The sequence below is a fragment of the Syngnathus scovelli genome, chromosome 17 (assembly GCF_024217435.2).
Source record: "Syngnathus scovelli strain Florida chromosome 17, RoL_Ssco_1.2, whole genome shotgun sequence".
Classification (NCBI taxonomy): Eukaryota; Metazoa; Chordata; class Actinopteri; order Syngnathiformes; family Syngnathidae; genus Syngnathus; species Syngnathus scovelli.
Genome location: NC_090863.1, coordinates 5,570,777 through 5,586,744, shown reverse-complemented (window position 1 = coordinate 5,586,744; position 15,968 = coordinate 5,570,777). Strand labels below are relative to the sequence as shown.

Here is a 15,968-nt window from a genome sequence, read left to right as displayed (position 1 = left end):
TCAAGAACAATCCCATTCTTGGCAATGCTGTTTATTGTGTTAATTAACCCACAGCAGCAAACTATAGATAATATTTATCAGCATTTGAGTGGAATACTTTGTATCTGCTGTGAATGGTTTAATATGACTGCTCGACTGTTTGCATAAAAAGGGCAAAGTGGGCACATGCAGTAAAAACATCTCAATATTGTTGGGGGGGGGACACAAATAGAAGTGCTATTTTTTCTTTTTAGTGCCACTTTGGATCTGGGGACACCCTGTACTCATTAATATGTAATGACACCAAGGTTAATATGCTGTGGCTCTTAATTTAACATTCCTGAACAATATTTTGTGTATTGCGTATTAAATTATTGGGTAAATGAAGGCCAAGCCACTTTTGCTTGGCCTGGAACCATCTCCAAGTTAATGTTAAGACTGTCTGGAGTTCGTTTTGAGCACGTCGGGCACAGCAGGGATCTGGTGCGGCTCACGCTTGGACCGACTCGCTCCTTGAATAATTTTGCATAGGGAGCGGGATTAGCGCCAGAGTCCATTGGAGGACATCGCCCGGAGCAGCGTTCAACATTATCCTTGTGACATTTCAGCACGACCACAGGCGAGTTGGGTAACGGGAACTGCTCAGTCCTTCTTTGGACTAACTGAAGTCTCACCTTGACTCTTGGCTGGCAGCAGCATTTTCCCGTGGAGCTCTTGAGAACACCGAGGTTCCTGAAGAATACCTTACGAAAGTTAGGCCTGAGTGTGAGGTAGATGATGGGGTTGTAGATGGTGGAGGACTTGGCGAACATAGCCGGCATGGCGAAGGCCAGAGGCGGGATGTCGTCGATGTCACCGAAGGAAGCCCACATGGACACCAGAGCGTACGGGCTCCACGCCACAAAGAACCCAACGCAGACCGCCACGCTTAACTGAGGGCAAAGAGCACACAACACATATGTGAATAGCATTTTAAGAAGTGCTGTGAGGGACACACAAATATGACACGTTGGGTATCTTTGATGATCTATGGATTCAATTTGGGGAAATTTCAGGATACGTTATTGGTTACTTAATCATTGTGGATGTCTGCTGATGAGTTTATCGGTGGAGGTGGCACTGGCTTCTCATCCATTAAAGCGCATCCGGAGTCAATTCTTTCTTATGAAAGCACTCTCCAATGTGGCGCCTTGGGTGAGATTTTACTGCGCCCCCTCCCACACACACATTTACATTTGCGATTTACATATTCCTGCAAAAGAAATCCATTGTTTATACAATTGTCTTAAATTTCTATGGTAATGTCAATCAACTTGAAAAATAAAATACCAGACTAATTTTTTTTTTAAATTAGTAGAAGGAGCACACTTGCCACTAATTTAAGATTTTGGAGCTGCAACTTGCACACTTCACATTTCCTAAAATGTTCAATCTAATTTTAATTCTGCCGATACCAGTCACCGATACTTAAGGGGGGACAAGTCCTCCTGGTCAGGAGTTGAATAGCTACACTATTGAAATGACGTGACAGTTTTCTTCCACAGATGATTCCTGCCTTGAAGTTTCATATCATATATGTTCTTTCATTCAATTCTACTAAAACACTTTTTGTTTACCTTGATAATAATAATCTGGATGCTACTCATGTGCATGTGTCTGGAGGCGTGCTGCTTCATGGTCTTGTGCGACGCATGCACGGTGGCGAGGATGCCCGCGTAGGACGCCAGCATGACAACGCACGGAAGGATGTAGCAGAAGAAGAAGAGCACCACGGTGTAGGAGCGCGCCGTCGGCAGCTGATTGGACAGACGCCAGTCGATGCAACAGGCGGTGCCGTAGGGCTCCGGCCCGTACTCGCCCCAGTGGCCCAGTGGGCAGCAAGCGAACAACAACGCGTAGAGCCAAGCGCAGGTGACGAGGAGACGGCCGTGAAGGCAATTGAATCGGTTTCCTGTGGACATAACATTCTTTTAGATTCCAGCAATGTGCTCGTTTCAAAGAAAGAAGGCGCTTTGACCTTTTATAGGGAATAATTGAAAAAGTGATTCAATTATTTCAGGATCTAATGAGACAATTCAATTAATTACTGGAGCCTTTTTACTTCATTAAAATACAGCGGATGCAGTGGCGACATTGTGGCTCTATTGCCATACTCATACAAATGCCACAATACCGCAACACCGATACCACTTGACCAGCTTGACATCTGGTAAACTTTGCGAGCAGGTTGAGTAGCATCCGTGTTGTCTGTCGAGCAAGCGACAGCTCCCTAAAACCCTGAAGAGGTTAAGTGATGTAGAAAATTGCTCCGGGTGTTTCTATACATTCTTAATTGCACCACCATCCACTTGGTGGTGCTGTTTTAATGAAAGTCATTAAATCACACAATGGAAAGCAAGCACAGTTGAACAGTTGGCTTGATCAAAGCCTTCTGTGCCGCCAGTCGGGAGTAAAACATTGTGGAGGTCAAGCAGGGGACTCCATTGCAGCGCATTAAGCAACATCACAAGCGATATTCACGGACAGGTCATCAAAGAAGGTTTTAGCGCGCGGCTCTCGGTGGAGGGATTAGCGGGAAAATCAACAATGGGCCATTTAGGGATGCCGCCGTGCATCTTTTGGTGGAAGACTTACCGTACAGTGGAAAGCACACTTTGATAAAGCACACTACGCTGAGCAGGGTGAGAGTGCTCAGACTGCAGATGCCAAACAGCATGCCGCAGAAGGCGTAGATGGAGCACGCCGTATTCCCGTACAGCCACCTGTGTGGGAGGGCAAAAGGAAGGCAGGGAGAAAAGCACAAGGATCAATGACGTAGGATGTGGCTGAATGTAAAAAGGAAACGTGCATTGGCACGCCACGCACTACTGTTACGGTGGAAACAAATCAAAGGTGCCCAACAATTGATGTCATTGGATAAAAAATAGTGCTGAACAACTCAAATTCACAGTACACGGTTAGAATAGAAGAATAGAAGAAGAATAGAATGCCCTTTATTGTCATTTTACAACTTAGTTGTACAACGGAATTTGGAGAGCTGCTCCCTTCCTAGTGCAAACATACAACATTTTTTAAAAAAAGTATAAAAGGAAGTCTGAGAATAAAAGTGAAAGATCTTATTTACAGTATAAGTCCAAGAATTACTATTAGTCCAAAACATTGATGTATAATCAATTTGAAATACTGATTCATTTATTGCTCGTCTTTATGAAAATATACATGGGAAGAGCACCTTGAAAAAAAAATTATATATATATATATATATATATATTATATATAAAGATATCTATATATATATATATATATATATATATATATATATATATATATATATATATATATATATATATATATATTTTTTTTTTTTTTTCAAAGTCAAAGTCAGCTTTATTGTCAATTTCTCCACATGCCAAAGACACACAAAGAAACCGAAATTTCGTTCCCCCCTATCCCACGGTGACAAGACATGGCTCACAACAGACAAACAAGCAACAAGTATAACAAAAGCGTGCTGAATAAATAATGAATAAATAACACAACAATAAATAAATAAATAAGAGGAGATATATAATATATAATATATATATATATATAATATAAATAATAAATAAATATATATAAATATAAAATAATATAAAATATAAAATAAATATATATATAAATAAAAATGAACACGATTGGCCGTGTTACCTGTGGTAGAAACTGGATGTTACGGCCATCGGGTAGAGAGAGAGAGTCAGGCCCAGGTCGCTGACAGCTAAGTTGATGATGAAGAACTCGGCCGGCTTCAGGACGTGTTTTTTCTTGTAGGACACATACAGCAGAGTGCTGTTGCCAAACACCGAGCATATTCCTGCGCCAAAAAAGTGTGTCAACCACAGCAGAAAGACTAGACTGACTTTTAATCTTTAGCAATAAAAGTAGACTTTTTATTGCCAAAGATTAAAAGTCAGACACGTTTCAATTTTGAGCTCATTTGAACGCTGTTGCTAATCAAAACCAAAGCACTCTCATAGTTTCTCATTAAAGATTGTAATAATTAAGAAGACTTGTTTATACGTGAACCCCGCTATATTGTGCATAAACAAATAAAATTAATGAGGATTAAATCTTCCATATTGTGGATCCCAAAGGGAGGTTCGCTGAAAGTAAATATTGGACAATCATGTCCCCATCAAACATGTAAACATGAATGTGTGTGTGTGTTTTTCCCTTTGCATGCTTTGGATTATTCTGTGCAACACACAAATTGCATATTTATCCTTGCTTGGGGGAAAAACGACTATTTGCGTGTACCTCATACATACTAAACATGCGTATACAGAAAATGAAACGCAAGCGGCGCCACGATCCACACTACTAAGTAGCTGAGCAATTTACAGAGGTATCAGGCTGAAAATTATTTTTTGTTTTACTCACCAAAGAGAGAATACACCACAGCCACAGTGATGTCCAGAGGCACGGGAATGTTGGACTGGAAGGCGGTGTCGTCATTCAGCCATCCCATCTGAACACAAGTGCATCACTGGCTGATATTTTTTTGTCGCCCTTTTTAAAATTGCGCTTCGGTGAAGTCAAGTGTAAACGGTCAATTAAGTGTTGGATTTTCTCAGATACTCAGAAACTGAGAAATACAGAATGAAGGCGCTACTCTTCATGAGGCTGCATAAAAAATGATGTGCCGGGCCTTTAACCATTAATAATGTTTTTTAATTCTGTAATTATACTGTGGAGTTTAGATTTAAGACAACCTCAATTTTGAAACTCACCAATATCAAATTCAATGAAAGATGAGCTTAAAATGGACTGTCGTGGTCGCCAAGGTGACGTTATAGAAGAGGAGATAAGGGTTTGACAATTTGTAGGTTTATTAGAAAATTTAAATGTATATAATGAATTAATAAAAATACATAAGATTTGTTTTTCTTTCTTTCATTGGAAAAAAAAATCTCAAAATATCTTAAATTACATTACCAAAGTGTGCCACACAGTTCAACTACCCGTCCAATAATTTGACAGATTCAAAAACAAAATATCATGGAGGTCATAATGTCACTATGAAGACAAATGATAAGATTAGGAACAACATTAAAACGCTGCAGTCGTTCTTACCTTGCGTCTTCAATTGGCCCCAGATAAGTTCCTGAATCAATTCGGGGGGAAAACAAAATGCCACTGGAGGGGCGGGTGACGTGTCGGCTCCAAAAAAAGAGTGTCCCGGATGCACTGAGAAGCAAAGAGGACAGCATTTGAACGTCGGATCCTACTGACACACACTTGAGAGAGAGAGAGAGAGAGAGAATGTGATGGAGACTGCTCTGCTCTCCGGTGAGCTTCTCAGCACCCCTCCACGAAGCCCCCCCTCCGTGTGACGCCCACAGACTCCAGCGTGATGACGCCAGTAGCCGCAACATCCATTCTACTGTCCAGACGTGAATCCCAACTCTGGTGGGATTTGGTCTTGCTTTTATTGTTATTATTATTATTATTATTATAGAGACATTGACTCCAACAGTTTGCTAACAGCAAACCTCTTTTTTTTTTTATAGTCAGTTTCGCTTTAGACAATAACACAACACGTTAACTGAACTGAATTGAACATTTGGGGATACATGTTGATGCGTGTCATCTGTCATCGATATCGGCATTTCGAAGATTTGGACCTGAGGGTAAAATACAGACTGAACGAAAGGAGTCCAAGGAATGACCCTTGAGGGACCCCACATGTTATGGCCATTTGCTTTTTCCACTGAGTTTCCATCAACTATAACAAATGTTGCATTAAGAATCAGTGAGTCTAACACTGACACCTAGCCTAGGCTTTTGTTAGTCCATTTTCTCCTTAATTAATTTTGTCGATTGTTTTCCAACAATGTTGCAACACAATTACTTCAGGCTGCTGGTTGATTTCCACGGCTCATCTTTTTTATTTCTGTGGCCCTGAGTGATTTTCCCGCCAGGGCTATCCATTTAGTGAGTAACGCGCTGCCTCACTTTGCCTCGTGCAGGACAAAAAAGCGCCACAGGCAGATGCGGATGAAGTAACCAGGGCTCTTTGAAAGATGGTGCTAATTTACAATGTGGCATTTTGCCCCACATGTCAGAAGATGCTCAATGAAATGGCCTCAAGCACAATAAGAACTGGGTGTTTTGTTGTTGAGTGGGAGCAACCTTGCCAAACATTTTGCCATGTTTGCCCCTAACCTTGCAAATCGGAACACAGCATGGAGGGAACAATGACAGCACGACGTCATTGATTTGCCCGTGACAAGGAGTCAAGCAGGCTGCAAAGATGTGCATGGCATTGTTAGTAAAGGGTCATGAAATTCAGGGAAGTTGTTTGGCACAGCTGGATCTTAGTTCTATTCTATATTAGTCCGTTTTTCTTTTTGAACACGATTTTTCAAACTTATTGTTAAAATGTATTAGGTTGCATCTAAGCCTTGTTTTTTAATATCAACAAATACATATATATATATATGGTATATTTTTTTATATTCAATCTTGTCTAAGTTGTGAATTTTTAAAAAGTAAAAAAATCATTTGAAAATCAGATGTCTTTTTTTTTCGTCTCAATTGCCGATTAAAAAAAGTAGGCCACTTCTGTAGATAGCATTTGTAGTTAAGTACATAAAGAACATCGGGGAGAAAGAAATAGAAGAGGTATTGGACACGAATTCCTGATTTTTTAGGTCACTCTCAGGACACCGAATCGACTGATGTAGCCGTCTTAGGTCTTAGAAGGCAATCGATTCTTAGAAGCCTAAAGACGACCACAACAAGCCAGTTTGAATCGATTCACTGCTCTCACAGTGAAAGGACGTGAACGAAGCATTTTAGGTCACATCACTAATTTTATTTATTTATTTTTTCTTTTTCAAATAAGTCTTTTTAATTATGATTTTTTTTAGGTGAGATATGTTTTGGGGTTGTATCTGTGATTATAAAACAAATTATTTCCCAGCTGTGTTTTTATTCATTTTCAGTTTTAGACGTTTGCTTTTTTTACCTCACATTTTCAATTATTTTATTTTAGGTCACATCTATAGTTTTTAAAAAAAAATATTATTCTTAGGTCTCATTCAGCTGCTCATTTTGCAAAAAGTAAAGGAACCTCATCAGTCCCACTCCATTAGCTACATCTCTGCCTTTAAGTGATATAAAGCATAGTGCCCCAAAATATCAATAAGTAATCAGCGACATCTAAAATAACCATTCGGTTTGTATGATTTTGACGACCGACTTTGTTGGCGTCTGCTTTGGCCCCCATTTACAGCACATATTTTCTAGGCTGCCAAACTAGGCTGCCATTATTCACAACAAAATTGAAGATTAAAAAAAAAAAAAAAACCTCTTCAACAGGACACGTTCAAATTTTTAAGCAGATAGCAGAGCCCGGGAAGCCATTTAAAGTGATTGTATCATTTTGACCTTTTGGTAAGCTGTCAATCATTCACCTGTGCATCACGTGCATGCTATGAAACTGCCATCATGCAAGCACCTTTTGCACATGAAATGAGCTCTCACTTACCACGGCATCATTATTTATTGCTGGACATGGCGGGAGGAACATGTGTTGTCGTATCATGGGTGCTTCACATCGCGCTTTTGTTGCGTGGCGCCGCACTGTGCATGGTGAGAAAACAGAAAAAAAAAGATCTGTATTTATTATTTTGTCATTACATTTTTTTTTATTTCTTTAGCCCACAGAAATATTACCGGGTAAGTAAGTGACAGTTGGCACGGTGAGTTTTCTACTCACGAGACTAACGATGAATTTGATCGCAGACTTTGATGTCGATGGTGGACGAGATCTCGACATTTTTGACATCAATGAAGGTACGTGTGCTTGAAAAATAATCCTCAAACATTTCAAGCATTTCATTATTGTGCTTTGGCTTCACAGAAGCAGGATTAAATCTGGTAGAAGGCGACATTGTGCTTGGCGAGGTTTGTGTGTTCCTCATTGAATATTATTATTCGTATTAATTTTGGGGAAGACTATTTTATTTTGCTTTTGCACGCTTCTCATTTTTAATCAACAGAAACAAAGTCGGAACTCCATAATAGGTGAACAGTACAGGTGGCCCACGACTATCCCGTACCACATGGGGGATGACCTTGGTGAGTACAATTCTTATTATCATCATCTTTATTATCATTATCATTATCATCATTATTATTATTATTGTGCATTGTAATATACTGTGAGCTGTTGCTAACACTGTACTGGGATCCTATCAAATGTTTTTGAAAGCACCCCGTCCAACACATCTTCTCAGTATGACATGATTAAGTGACATCATTTCATGGCCCGATATGAGGTGGTGGAAACAATAGAGATGATTTTGCCGTGCAGAAATCAATGCAAAAGGTGTGATCCTGAAGGCTTTTGAGCAATACCGCCTGAAGACCTGCATCGACTTCAAACCGTGGAGCGGAGAACCAAACTACATCGGCATCTTCAAAGGAAGCGGGTAAGTTGCTTGAGCCGCATTTGAAGATGGCGATTCAAATAACGAATGGATTCCCCCCCTTCCTTCTTCGAGGTGCTTCTCCTCGGTGGGCAACCAGCGCGTCGGGAAGCAGCGGCTGTCCATCGGGAACAACTGCGACCGCATCGCCACCATCGAACATGAGTTCTTGCACGCGTTGGGCTTCTGGCACGAGCAGTCCAGAGCGGACCGGGACGACTACGTGGAAATCATGTGGGACCGCATCTCAGAGGGTAAGCACGAGACTTTAGGACCAGCTCTCACAACAGCAGTGCAAACAAACACAATGGTGAGTTTTATATCGGACATCATCAAATTATACGACCTGTTGGGTTGTGGGGTGTCATAAATTACTTTGCGTGCTTGTTGTTGATATGCGATAAGAAACGCCCGGCATGGCAAAACTGCACTGCCGTTTGTCCATAAAGTCAATAATAAAGCCAATAAAGTGCAGAGAACTTTGATTAATTGCCCTATCGAGCAATAAATATGACGAGTATAAATATGTCGACACACCCAAAAGAGGGCATTCGAACAGGGGTGTGTAGACTTTTTCTATCCACAGCCTTGTTTTGTGCGGCATCCAGGTCGAGAGAACAACTTCAAGATTCACAACGACACCACCTCCAGCTCACTGGGCATCCCCTACGACTACGGTTCCATGATGCACTACAGCAAGACGGCCTTTCGAAACGGCTCGGAGCCCACCATCGTCACCAAAATCCCCGCCTTCGCCGACGTCATCGGCCAGAGGATGGAGTTCAGCGACAACGACCTGCTCAAGCTCTCCCGCCTCTACAACTGCAGTGAGGACGATGGCTTTTATTGTCACGCTTGATGTTAATCTGCCGGTTGACGCTGGCCAGAGCAGAAGATGACTTTACAGCCGTTCAAAGGTGACTTTGTCTTTCAGCTCGGGGCTCCACCTTTCTGGATTCGTGCGACTTTGAACGGGAAAACATCTGCGGGATGATTCAGGGAGCCGGCGACCAGCAGGACTGGCACAGGTTATCCAAGGCGGCAGGAGGCCCTGACACGGATTACTCCAACATGGGCAAATGCAGCGGTGAGAGGAGCCGTGTCGAAAAATCTATTTTTCTTCTCCTGAAAAGTGACCCCAGGCCAGAATTTGATTTCAATGGACGAATCTTTAGGTTCTGGCTATTTCATGCACTTCAACACGAGCGAGGCCAACACCGGCGACACGGCCCTTCTCGAGAGCCGAATCCTGTACCCCAAGCGAGGTTTTCAATGTCTGCAGTTCTTCTTCTATAACAGCGGCAGCCCCAGTGATTCGCTCAAGATCTTGGCGCGGGAGTACGACACAGCTAACCCTGCTGGGAAACTGCGTTTGATCACCACTATTGATGGTAAATGTCACTCTTTAGCTTTGGTGCAAACTGGGTCAAGGGTGCCTAACCTGTGGTTGGTGGGCCCCAAATCTGACCTGTCAGCCAAGTGTAGAAAATCATTTCATCAGCCAGAAAAAAAAATCAGCACATTTATTTAGCCAAAGCCACAAAGAGACAAAAACCTTGAAACCACCAATGTTACCGTAATGGCCACCAATCGGAAAAAGGTTCTCTACCCTTGGGTGGTTGACCAATAACCAAACTCATGCGACATAACAGGACCCCCTCAGGACCTGTGGCAGCTTCACCACGTCAGCCTGAAAGTCACAAAGAAGTTCCGCGTGGTCTTCCAGGGAACCAAAGAAGGTGGGGGACCATCTTCAGGCGGATTGTCTCTGGACGACATCAACATTTCGGAGACCGTGTGTCCCGAGTTTGCGTGGCGTGTGAAGAACTTCAGGCACGTGTTGGAGAACACCCCGACGGGCGAGGCCATCTATAGCCCACCCTTCACCTCCAAGGAGGGCTACAGGTTCCAAATGAAGCTTTACCCCAGCGGGAAGAGCACCTCCTCGGCGCAAATGGCGGCCTACGTGAACCTGGTCGCCCGCGAGGGGGACAAAGGGCAAACGTGGCCTTGCCCGTGGAAGCAAATGACCATGACGCTCATGGACCAGCACCCTCACATCCAGAAGCGCATGTCCAACCAGCGCAGTGTCACCACCGATCCCAGCAAGATGTCTTCAGGTTGGCGTGTGAAAGCGGCGCTTCCCGTGATTGACTCGTGTTTAACGTCTACCCCGGCCATCAGGCTCAAACAAGTTCTTCTGGGACGACCCTCGAAAGGTGGGCGTGGCGGTGACCGACGCGGACGGCTCTAAGTACTTCAGAGGGCCCGGCAGCGGTACCTCGGCGTACCTGACCCACCTGAGAGCCAAGAGCAGGGATTTCATCAAGGGAGGGGACGCCATCTTTCTCCTCAGCATGGAGGGTAACTTTGTAAATTGTTTGCAAATCCTTCTTATCGCAATTGTCTTTCAATTCACTTGAATTAAATGGAACATTGCTGTGGTTTGCCGTACCTCTTCAGACGTGTCTCATCTGACGACAAGCCAACCGTTGCCCAGCACCACGAACGAGCCACAAGCCACCAGCACTCCATCCCCACCGGGAGTCTGCGTACAGTGCCAGAATGGCGGCGTGTGCGTGCAGGAAAACGGAAAGCCTGTTTGCAAGTGAGGGCACACGACACACTACGTTAGCTGCTATACGGACATATAAACGTCAACAGGACATCATTTAGCTGCAGGTTTAAATGAAAAAAAACGCCCATAAATTCGGAATCAGGAAATGCTATCTTAACGACAGGAGATAAGAAGTAATGGTGGTGAACCGTTATCATGCTGCGATGTGATTGGATCACTCACTTTTCCACTGGTCTCAGGTGTGCCGTGGGGCCCGACTGGTGGTTCTACGGCGACAGCTGCCAGCATAAAGGATCGACGGCGGACAACAGCATCCTCGCATTGGCCTCCTCGCTGTCCGTGCTGGGCGTCATGCTGGTGGTGACCGTGACCACCGCCGTTTGCCTGAAGAAGAAGTACAAAAAGCAGCGTTATGAAAACAACCTCGTTATGGGGAACAGGGGCATAATAGCATGAACTGTTTTATCAGATTGCCCCTCGTTGGCCATTCCATGTCAATACACCGACTTACTTCAGTTATGTACAATGCATTCCAAACACAAAACACCCAGACGTTTGATTTTTATATTCACAAATTTTAAAATTTATTATAACAAAGACGGGAACATCTGCGTTGTCTCTTTTCCACGTGAATATATATTTGTTTGTATTACTGAACTCGACACGAACATGCCGGTGGTAACAATTACTGCTGGAAGGGGATTGTGTTATGAAAATAGAATGTCAATCTTCATGTATGTGTACAAAAAAAAAAAAAAAAATCAGTCTATTAATGTTCATTAGATACAGTGTCGACTACAGAGCATTAAAAATCAAACAAAGAGGGGAGAAGAGTTGTACTGTTGTTGCTTGACATATTTTGAACTGCAAACTTGAACTGTTTTAGTAAGTCGAAACGTTCTATAAAAGAGGGGAAGGAGCCATGGTCAACCTCCAGACGAGCAAATGCCTTCAATTCCGACACGAATTGAGGGCATTTGCTGGCCTTCACCGACATTGAACCTTTAGAAGCGTCTGTATACAACATTTCTCTTATTTACAATCATTGGAAAAAAACCACAAATCACCATTTCTCTCAGAGAAGATTAGTAAAAGTGACTGAGTCACCATATAGAGTATGCAACTCCTAGGAGTTAGTATTCATAGTTTCTACCCAAAAAAATACAAAGAAAAGGTCTATGCAACTTTATAGGCCGAGCGAGAGCCAGGAATTACTGAAGAAATACAGTATCGTAAGTGCCCTTATCTACAACGTGTGGTGTTACCGGTGTACCATTCCACAAAGTTGAGAGTAAAAAAATGATGTGTGTGTTGCTCTAACAAAGGTTTTCTGCTGCTTTCGAGTCAAACGATATGGTGAGTTCAAACAACTTCGACTGAAGCGTGGGATGCATATTAACACGAAAGCATGTCTAAAACGAGACTAGTATTGGTTACTGGGCTATGGAAGGAAAGGGGAGAGGAAAAAAAAGTTCCATTGCTTGAATGAACAAAAGAGGATGTTCAAAAGGGGCCGGTTTCATTAAAGGGCTCATCTGGGTGTGTTTCCAATCAGGAAGCTGCTGGGAAACAAAATGCAAAGGAACAGAAAGGCAGTTTGGAAAATGAGTCTGGAGTACTCAGGGGTGCGTGTCGTCATGGTGATGATGTCAATGGTGTGCATGCTGAGATGAGGCTGGCGTTCTAGAGCGGGGTATCAAAGTAGTCCGCCGGCTGGTCCGCCCCGGGCGGCTTCTGCTGCTTCTGCTGATGTTGTTTCATGATCTCTTTAACCTCCTCCTCCAGCTCAGGGGGGATGATGAACTGGTCGTCCGGGTCGGGTTGCGCCGGGGCGGTGAAATACCCGCCGGATTTCTTGGAAGGGGCGTCGGCGGCCACTTCGATGAGGTTGTGACTCTTCTCCTGGCGAGCCACAGAGCCGTTGGCCCGCCACTTTCCGGATGTCGTTTTGGCGCCGTCGCCGCCACTTTGCCACGCCTCGTCCTTCTCCGGCCCATTCTCATTGCCCGCTATGCTCATGTCCGCCCCTTCATCAGGGGGCTCGGGGGTGCACGGCGGCGGAGGAGGCGGCGGCGGAAGAGACAGCAGGCCGCGCTCGCGGCCAAAGGAAGACGCTTGCGGCGAGGAGGACGACTCGGATTTGAGGCAGTGAACATCCGCTTCGACTTCCACCCGGCTTCCGTTGGAGAAAACGCCGGCGATGGGCTCCTCGTCCTCGCTGTCCAGCCCGTTGTCGGAGAGAGCGCTGGAGAAGGTGGCGCTGGACAGCTGGCGCTGGAAGGAGCTGGCCAAACAGGCCGGGTGAAGTGCGCAGCAGCCGCGGGATAAGGGTAGCTCGGGGCCGCTAAACAGATACTGGCAGGGCTGGATGGCGGCGTGGGCCTGCTGCTGCAGCTGTTGTTGCTGCTGCTGCGGCGGCGTCATGGGCTGGGCCTGGTGGTGCAGATGCAGGGGAGGGTGGTGGCCCGGCTCGTGCAGCAGCACCAGGGAACTCTGCGGGGGTTCGTCGGACGAGGCGGTGGAGCCCACCTCGCTGCTCATCTCGCTGGTGCTGATCTCACTGCTCATCTCGCTGCAGGATGACGGCGGCACGGGCAGGGAGCTGTCCGAGGGGCGCTCCTTGATGCCCGCGGAGGACGCCGACGCCGGGTAAGGGCCCAGACCGGGACTAGGAGGTGGCCGGGGAGGGTCCGAGCAGCAGCAGGAGCAGCAGTCTTCGCTGACGCTGAGCTGGACCACCACGGCGCTGAGGCTGTCCGTGCAGCCGTAGCCCTGCGCCAGCGTGCACAGCTTCTTGGCGGCGGCCAAGCCGTCCGGCACATTCCGCACCGCCTCCACCGCCTCGCCGGGGGACACGGCGTCCCACAAGCCTCGGCTGCCCAGGATGAAGAATTCGTCCTGCGGGGTGAGTGTGACTGTCTGCACGTAGGGTGACGGGATGACAGACGGATAGAGGAAGGAGTAGCCCATGATGCGCGTGGAGTCTGTCACGCCGTTGACCTTGTTGTCCTGCGGGGGAAATTACAAAATACATTTAGAATGTGGTCATTTCATAGCTGCAGCTTTCAGGACGTGTGGATATTAGATTTTTGTTGTTGTTCCAATTAGACTTCAGCCGCCATCGCAAGGCTTTTGGCACCATCTTCTGGCATCCAAAGGTGCTGCAAAGTGTGACAGTCACACATTCTCCTTACCTCTGTGACAATGGCACGGTGCTGCCTGATCCGGCGATATTCCTCCTCCAGGCCGACATTGTGGAGCAGGGACAGGGACAGGGGCTTTCCGTTGCGGCACAGGATGGCCTGACACTTGCCCACATTGGCAGCCGTAAGAACGAAGCAGCCGCTGGGGTCGGTGGGATCGTGGCGGATGTGACACAGAGCTGCCGAGCCGCCCAGCTTCTGCCCGGCCGTTCCCAGCTTCCTGCGATGGTAACAAGGGAGCAGCCACAATTACGGATCCAGTAAAGTTGGGGAGCTAAGCTTTATCTTGAAGTAATGTGAATTACAACAAGTGGTTGATAAAATGAATCTTTAAATTTGCTTCATGGACCAGTTGTTGTATTCTTTGACTCCTCTAGACAGCACTGTTGGTTTAAGAAATGGCAAATCCGTGTGCGTGAACAAAGAGCGCCATCTTGAGAGCCCAATAAACACAACTGGTTCATGAATCTTGAAGCGTAATTTTCCCATCATTACATTTAACCATTTTCTACAGTGCTTAGTCTCACTAAGGTTACAAGTAATAATAATAAGTCATAAAATCCAACACAACACATCAGTAGCTGTTTTTGAAGACGAGATGGACCTTTGCATAACAAGGAACGTGTTGGTCATGTAGTCCTCTTCGCTCTTGGTCTTGTGCAGCTCCTCCGCCAGCACATCGTTCATGGTGCACTGCAACAGGTAAGGCACCTCCACGTTCCTGTCACCGTCAAACACGCCGTAAAGAGCCTCGCGACTCCCGCAGAACCTGTTTACCGACAGCGCTGCCACACACAATCTGAAAAAGGAAAGAAAAATGGCCGTGAAGGGTCGACATATGTCTTCTGCTCGCTATCGATTACGCGGCAGGCTGATAACCATGGTAACGAGGCTACTCCAACCCGTATATTGAGCGAGAGGCGCACGCACGGCTTGCTTCTTTTTTCCCTTTGTCCGGGCGGAGATGTTTTCTATCAGCACCCTTAATAAAGTCGAGAGCCTCCACTGATTCTTTTCCCCCCTCTATTATTGACTGATTAAACTCACTTGTTTTTGACACCCGAGGCTTCCGTGTAACCGTGACTCCACACAGCGGGCCCGCCAGGTGCCTCGTTCGATGAGAAGGTCGGCGGCGGATCAATACGAAAGCAGCGAATATTACTGAAAGAGCAACAAGAAGTGGAGCAAATTCAGCAGTCTTGCATAGAAGCGAGAAAGAAAACAAAAACAAAGGTAGGACTAAAAACAAGCACACGCTAAGAGTCCAAGCCGTCTTTTTTCCCCTTAAATTAATTCAAATGTATATTTTCATTTCATATTAATTTACTTCATTACAATAAACAATATAAACAAGACGTACATATACACCGATTTAACTGAATGAAAATGAATAATCTTAATAATAAAACAATTTCAAACATTTTCCGCATACATTTTACATTTGTTTAAATCTCCTCGAACTTGTTTGTTGCTTTTAAAAATCTAGTGTGGCCCTGGGCACCAAAAAAAAAAAAAAACTCACTTGAGCTGCTCAAGGGTTTTGTGGTCCAGGTTGAGACGAGGATTTCCAGTCAGGTCCAGTTCTTGAAGCTTTGGAGGCAAATTCTCCGGCAGGGTGATCTCATTCAGCTCGTTGCAGCTCAGATCCACGCACTGACGTCAGAGGAAGACACGCAAACGCTCACGCAAAACGATTGGCAAGCTAATCTTTCGGTACAATTTCGTTGCCGTGTA

The 15,968-nt window shown here is 45.1% G+C and overlaps 3 protein-coding genes across 3 annotated transcripts in view; 1 reads left to right on the top strand and 2 right to left on the bottom strand.

Moving 5' to 3' along the window:
• Positions 1-15: 15 nt before the first annotated feature.
• Positions 16-11,051, bottom strand: LOC125984789 (opsin-5). The gene is made up of 8 exons (XM_049746996.1): positions 10,909-11,051; positions 7,511-7,605; positions 5,092-5,205; positions 4,399-4,486; positions 3,670-3,832; positions 2,614-2,741; positions 1,596-1,930; positions 16-911 (listed from the first exon to the last, which is right to left on the bottom strand). The coding sequence occupies exons 4-8, from the start codon at positions 4,484-4,486 to the stop codon at positions 351-353; spliced, it is 1,275 nt and encodes a 424-aa protein (XP_049602953.1). The 5' UTR covers positions 5,092-5,205; positions 7,511-7,605; positions 10,909-11,051; the 3' UTR covers positions 16-350.
• On the top strand, positions 7,508-12,422 carry mep1bb (meprin A subunit beta b). The gene is made up of 14 exons (XM_049746974.2): positions 7,508-7,614; positions 7,683-7,701; positions 7,768-7,818; positions 7,886-7,929; positions 8,025-8,103; positions 8,339-8,456; positions 8,529-8,707; positions 9,062-9,280; positions 9,388-9,540; positions 9,629-9,844; positions 10,106-10,573; positions 10,638-10,817; positions 10,917-11,061; positions 11,271-12,422. The coding sequence occupies exons 1-14, from the start codon at positions 7,537-7,539 to the stop codon at positions 11,485-11,487; spliced, it is 2,166 nt and encodes a 721-aa protein (XP_049602931.1). The 5' UTR covers positions 7,508-7,536; the 3' UTR covers positions 11,488-12,422.
• The window catches only part of phlpp1 (PH domain and leucine rich repeat protein phosphatase 1), a 28,649-nt gene continuing 24,271 nt past the window's right edge, over positions 11,591-15,968 (bottom strand). Inside the window, exons 13-17 of the mRNA XM_049746967.2 lie at positions 15,757-15,887; positions 15,282-15,395; positions 14,839-15,033; positions 14,226-14,454; positions 11,591-14,040 (exon numbers count right to left, since the gene is read on the bottom strand). Coding sequence (XP_049602924.1) covers positions 12,715-14,040; positions 14,226-14,454; positions 14,839-15,033; positions 15,282-15,395; positions 15,757-15,887 — 1,995 coding nt within the window. The 3' untranslated portion in view covers positions 11,591-12,714. The remainder of the gene's footprint in view (positions 14,041-14,225; positions 14,455-14,838; positions 15,034-15,281; positions 15,396-15,756; positions 15,888-15,968) is intronic.

Coding starts and splice junctions, on each gene's coding strand:
- LOC125984789 (XM_049746996.1), bottom strand. CDS start 4,486: ATGGGATGGCTGAATGACGACACCGCCTTCCAGTCCAACATTCCCGTG. Junction 3,833..4,398: donor TGTGGTGTATTCTCTCTTTG/GTGAGTAAAACA, acceptor TTTTTGGCGCAG/GAATATGCTCGGTGTTTGGC. Junction 912..1,595: donor TCCAGATTATTATTATCAAG/GTAAACAAAAAG, acceptor CTTTGCCCTCAG/TTAAGCGTGGCGGTCTGCGT.
- mep1bb (XM_049746974.2), top strand. CDS start 7,537: ATGGCGGGAGGAACATGTGTTGTCGTATCATGGGTGCTTCACATCGCG. Junction 8,708..9,061: donor GTGGGACCGCATCTCAGAGG/GTAAGCACGAGA, acceptor TGCGGCATCCAG/GTCGAGAGAACAACTTCAAG. Junction 11,062..11,270: donor AACGGAAAGCCTGTTTGCAA/GTGAGGGCACAC, acceptor CACTGGTCTCAG/GTGTGCCGTGGGGCCCGACT.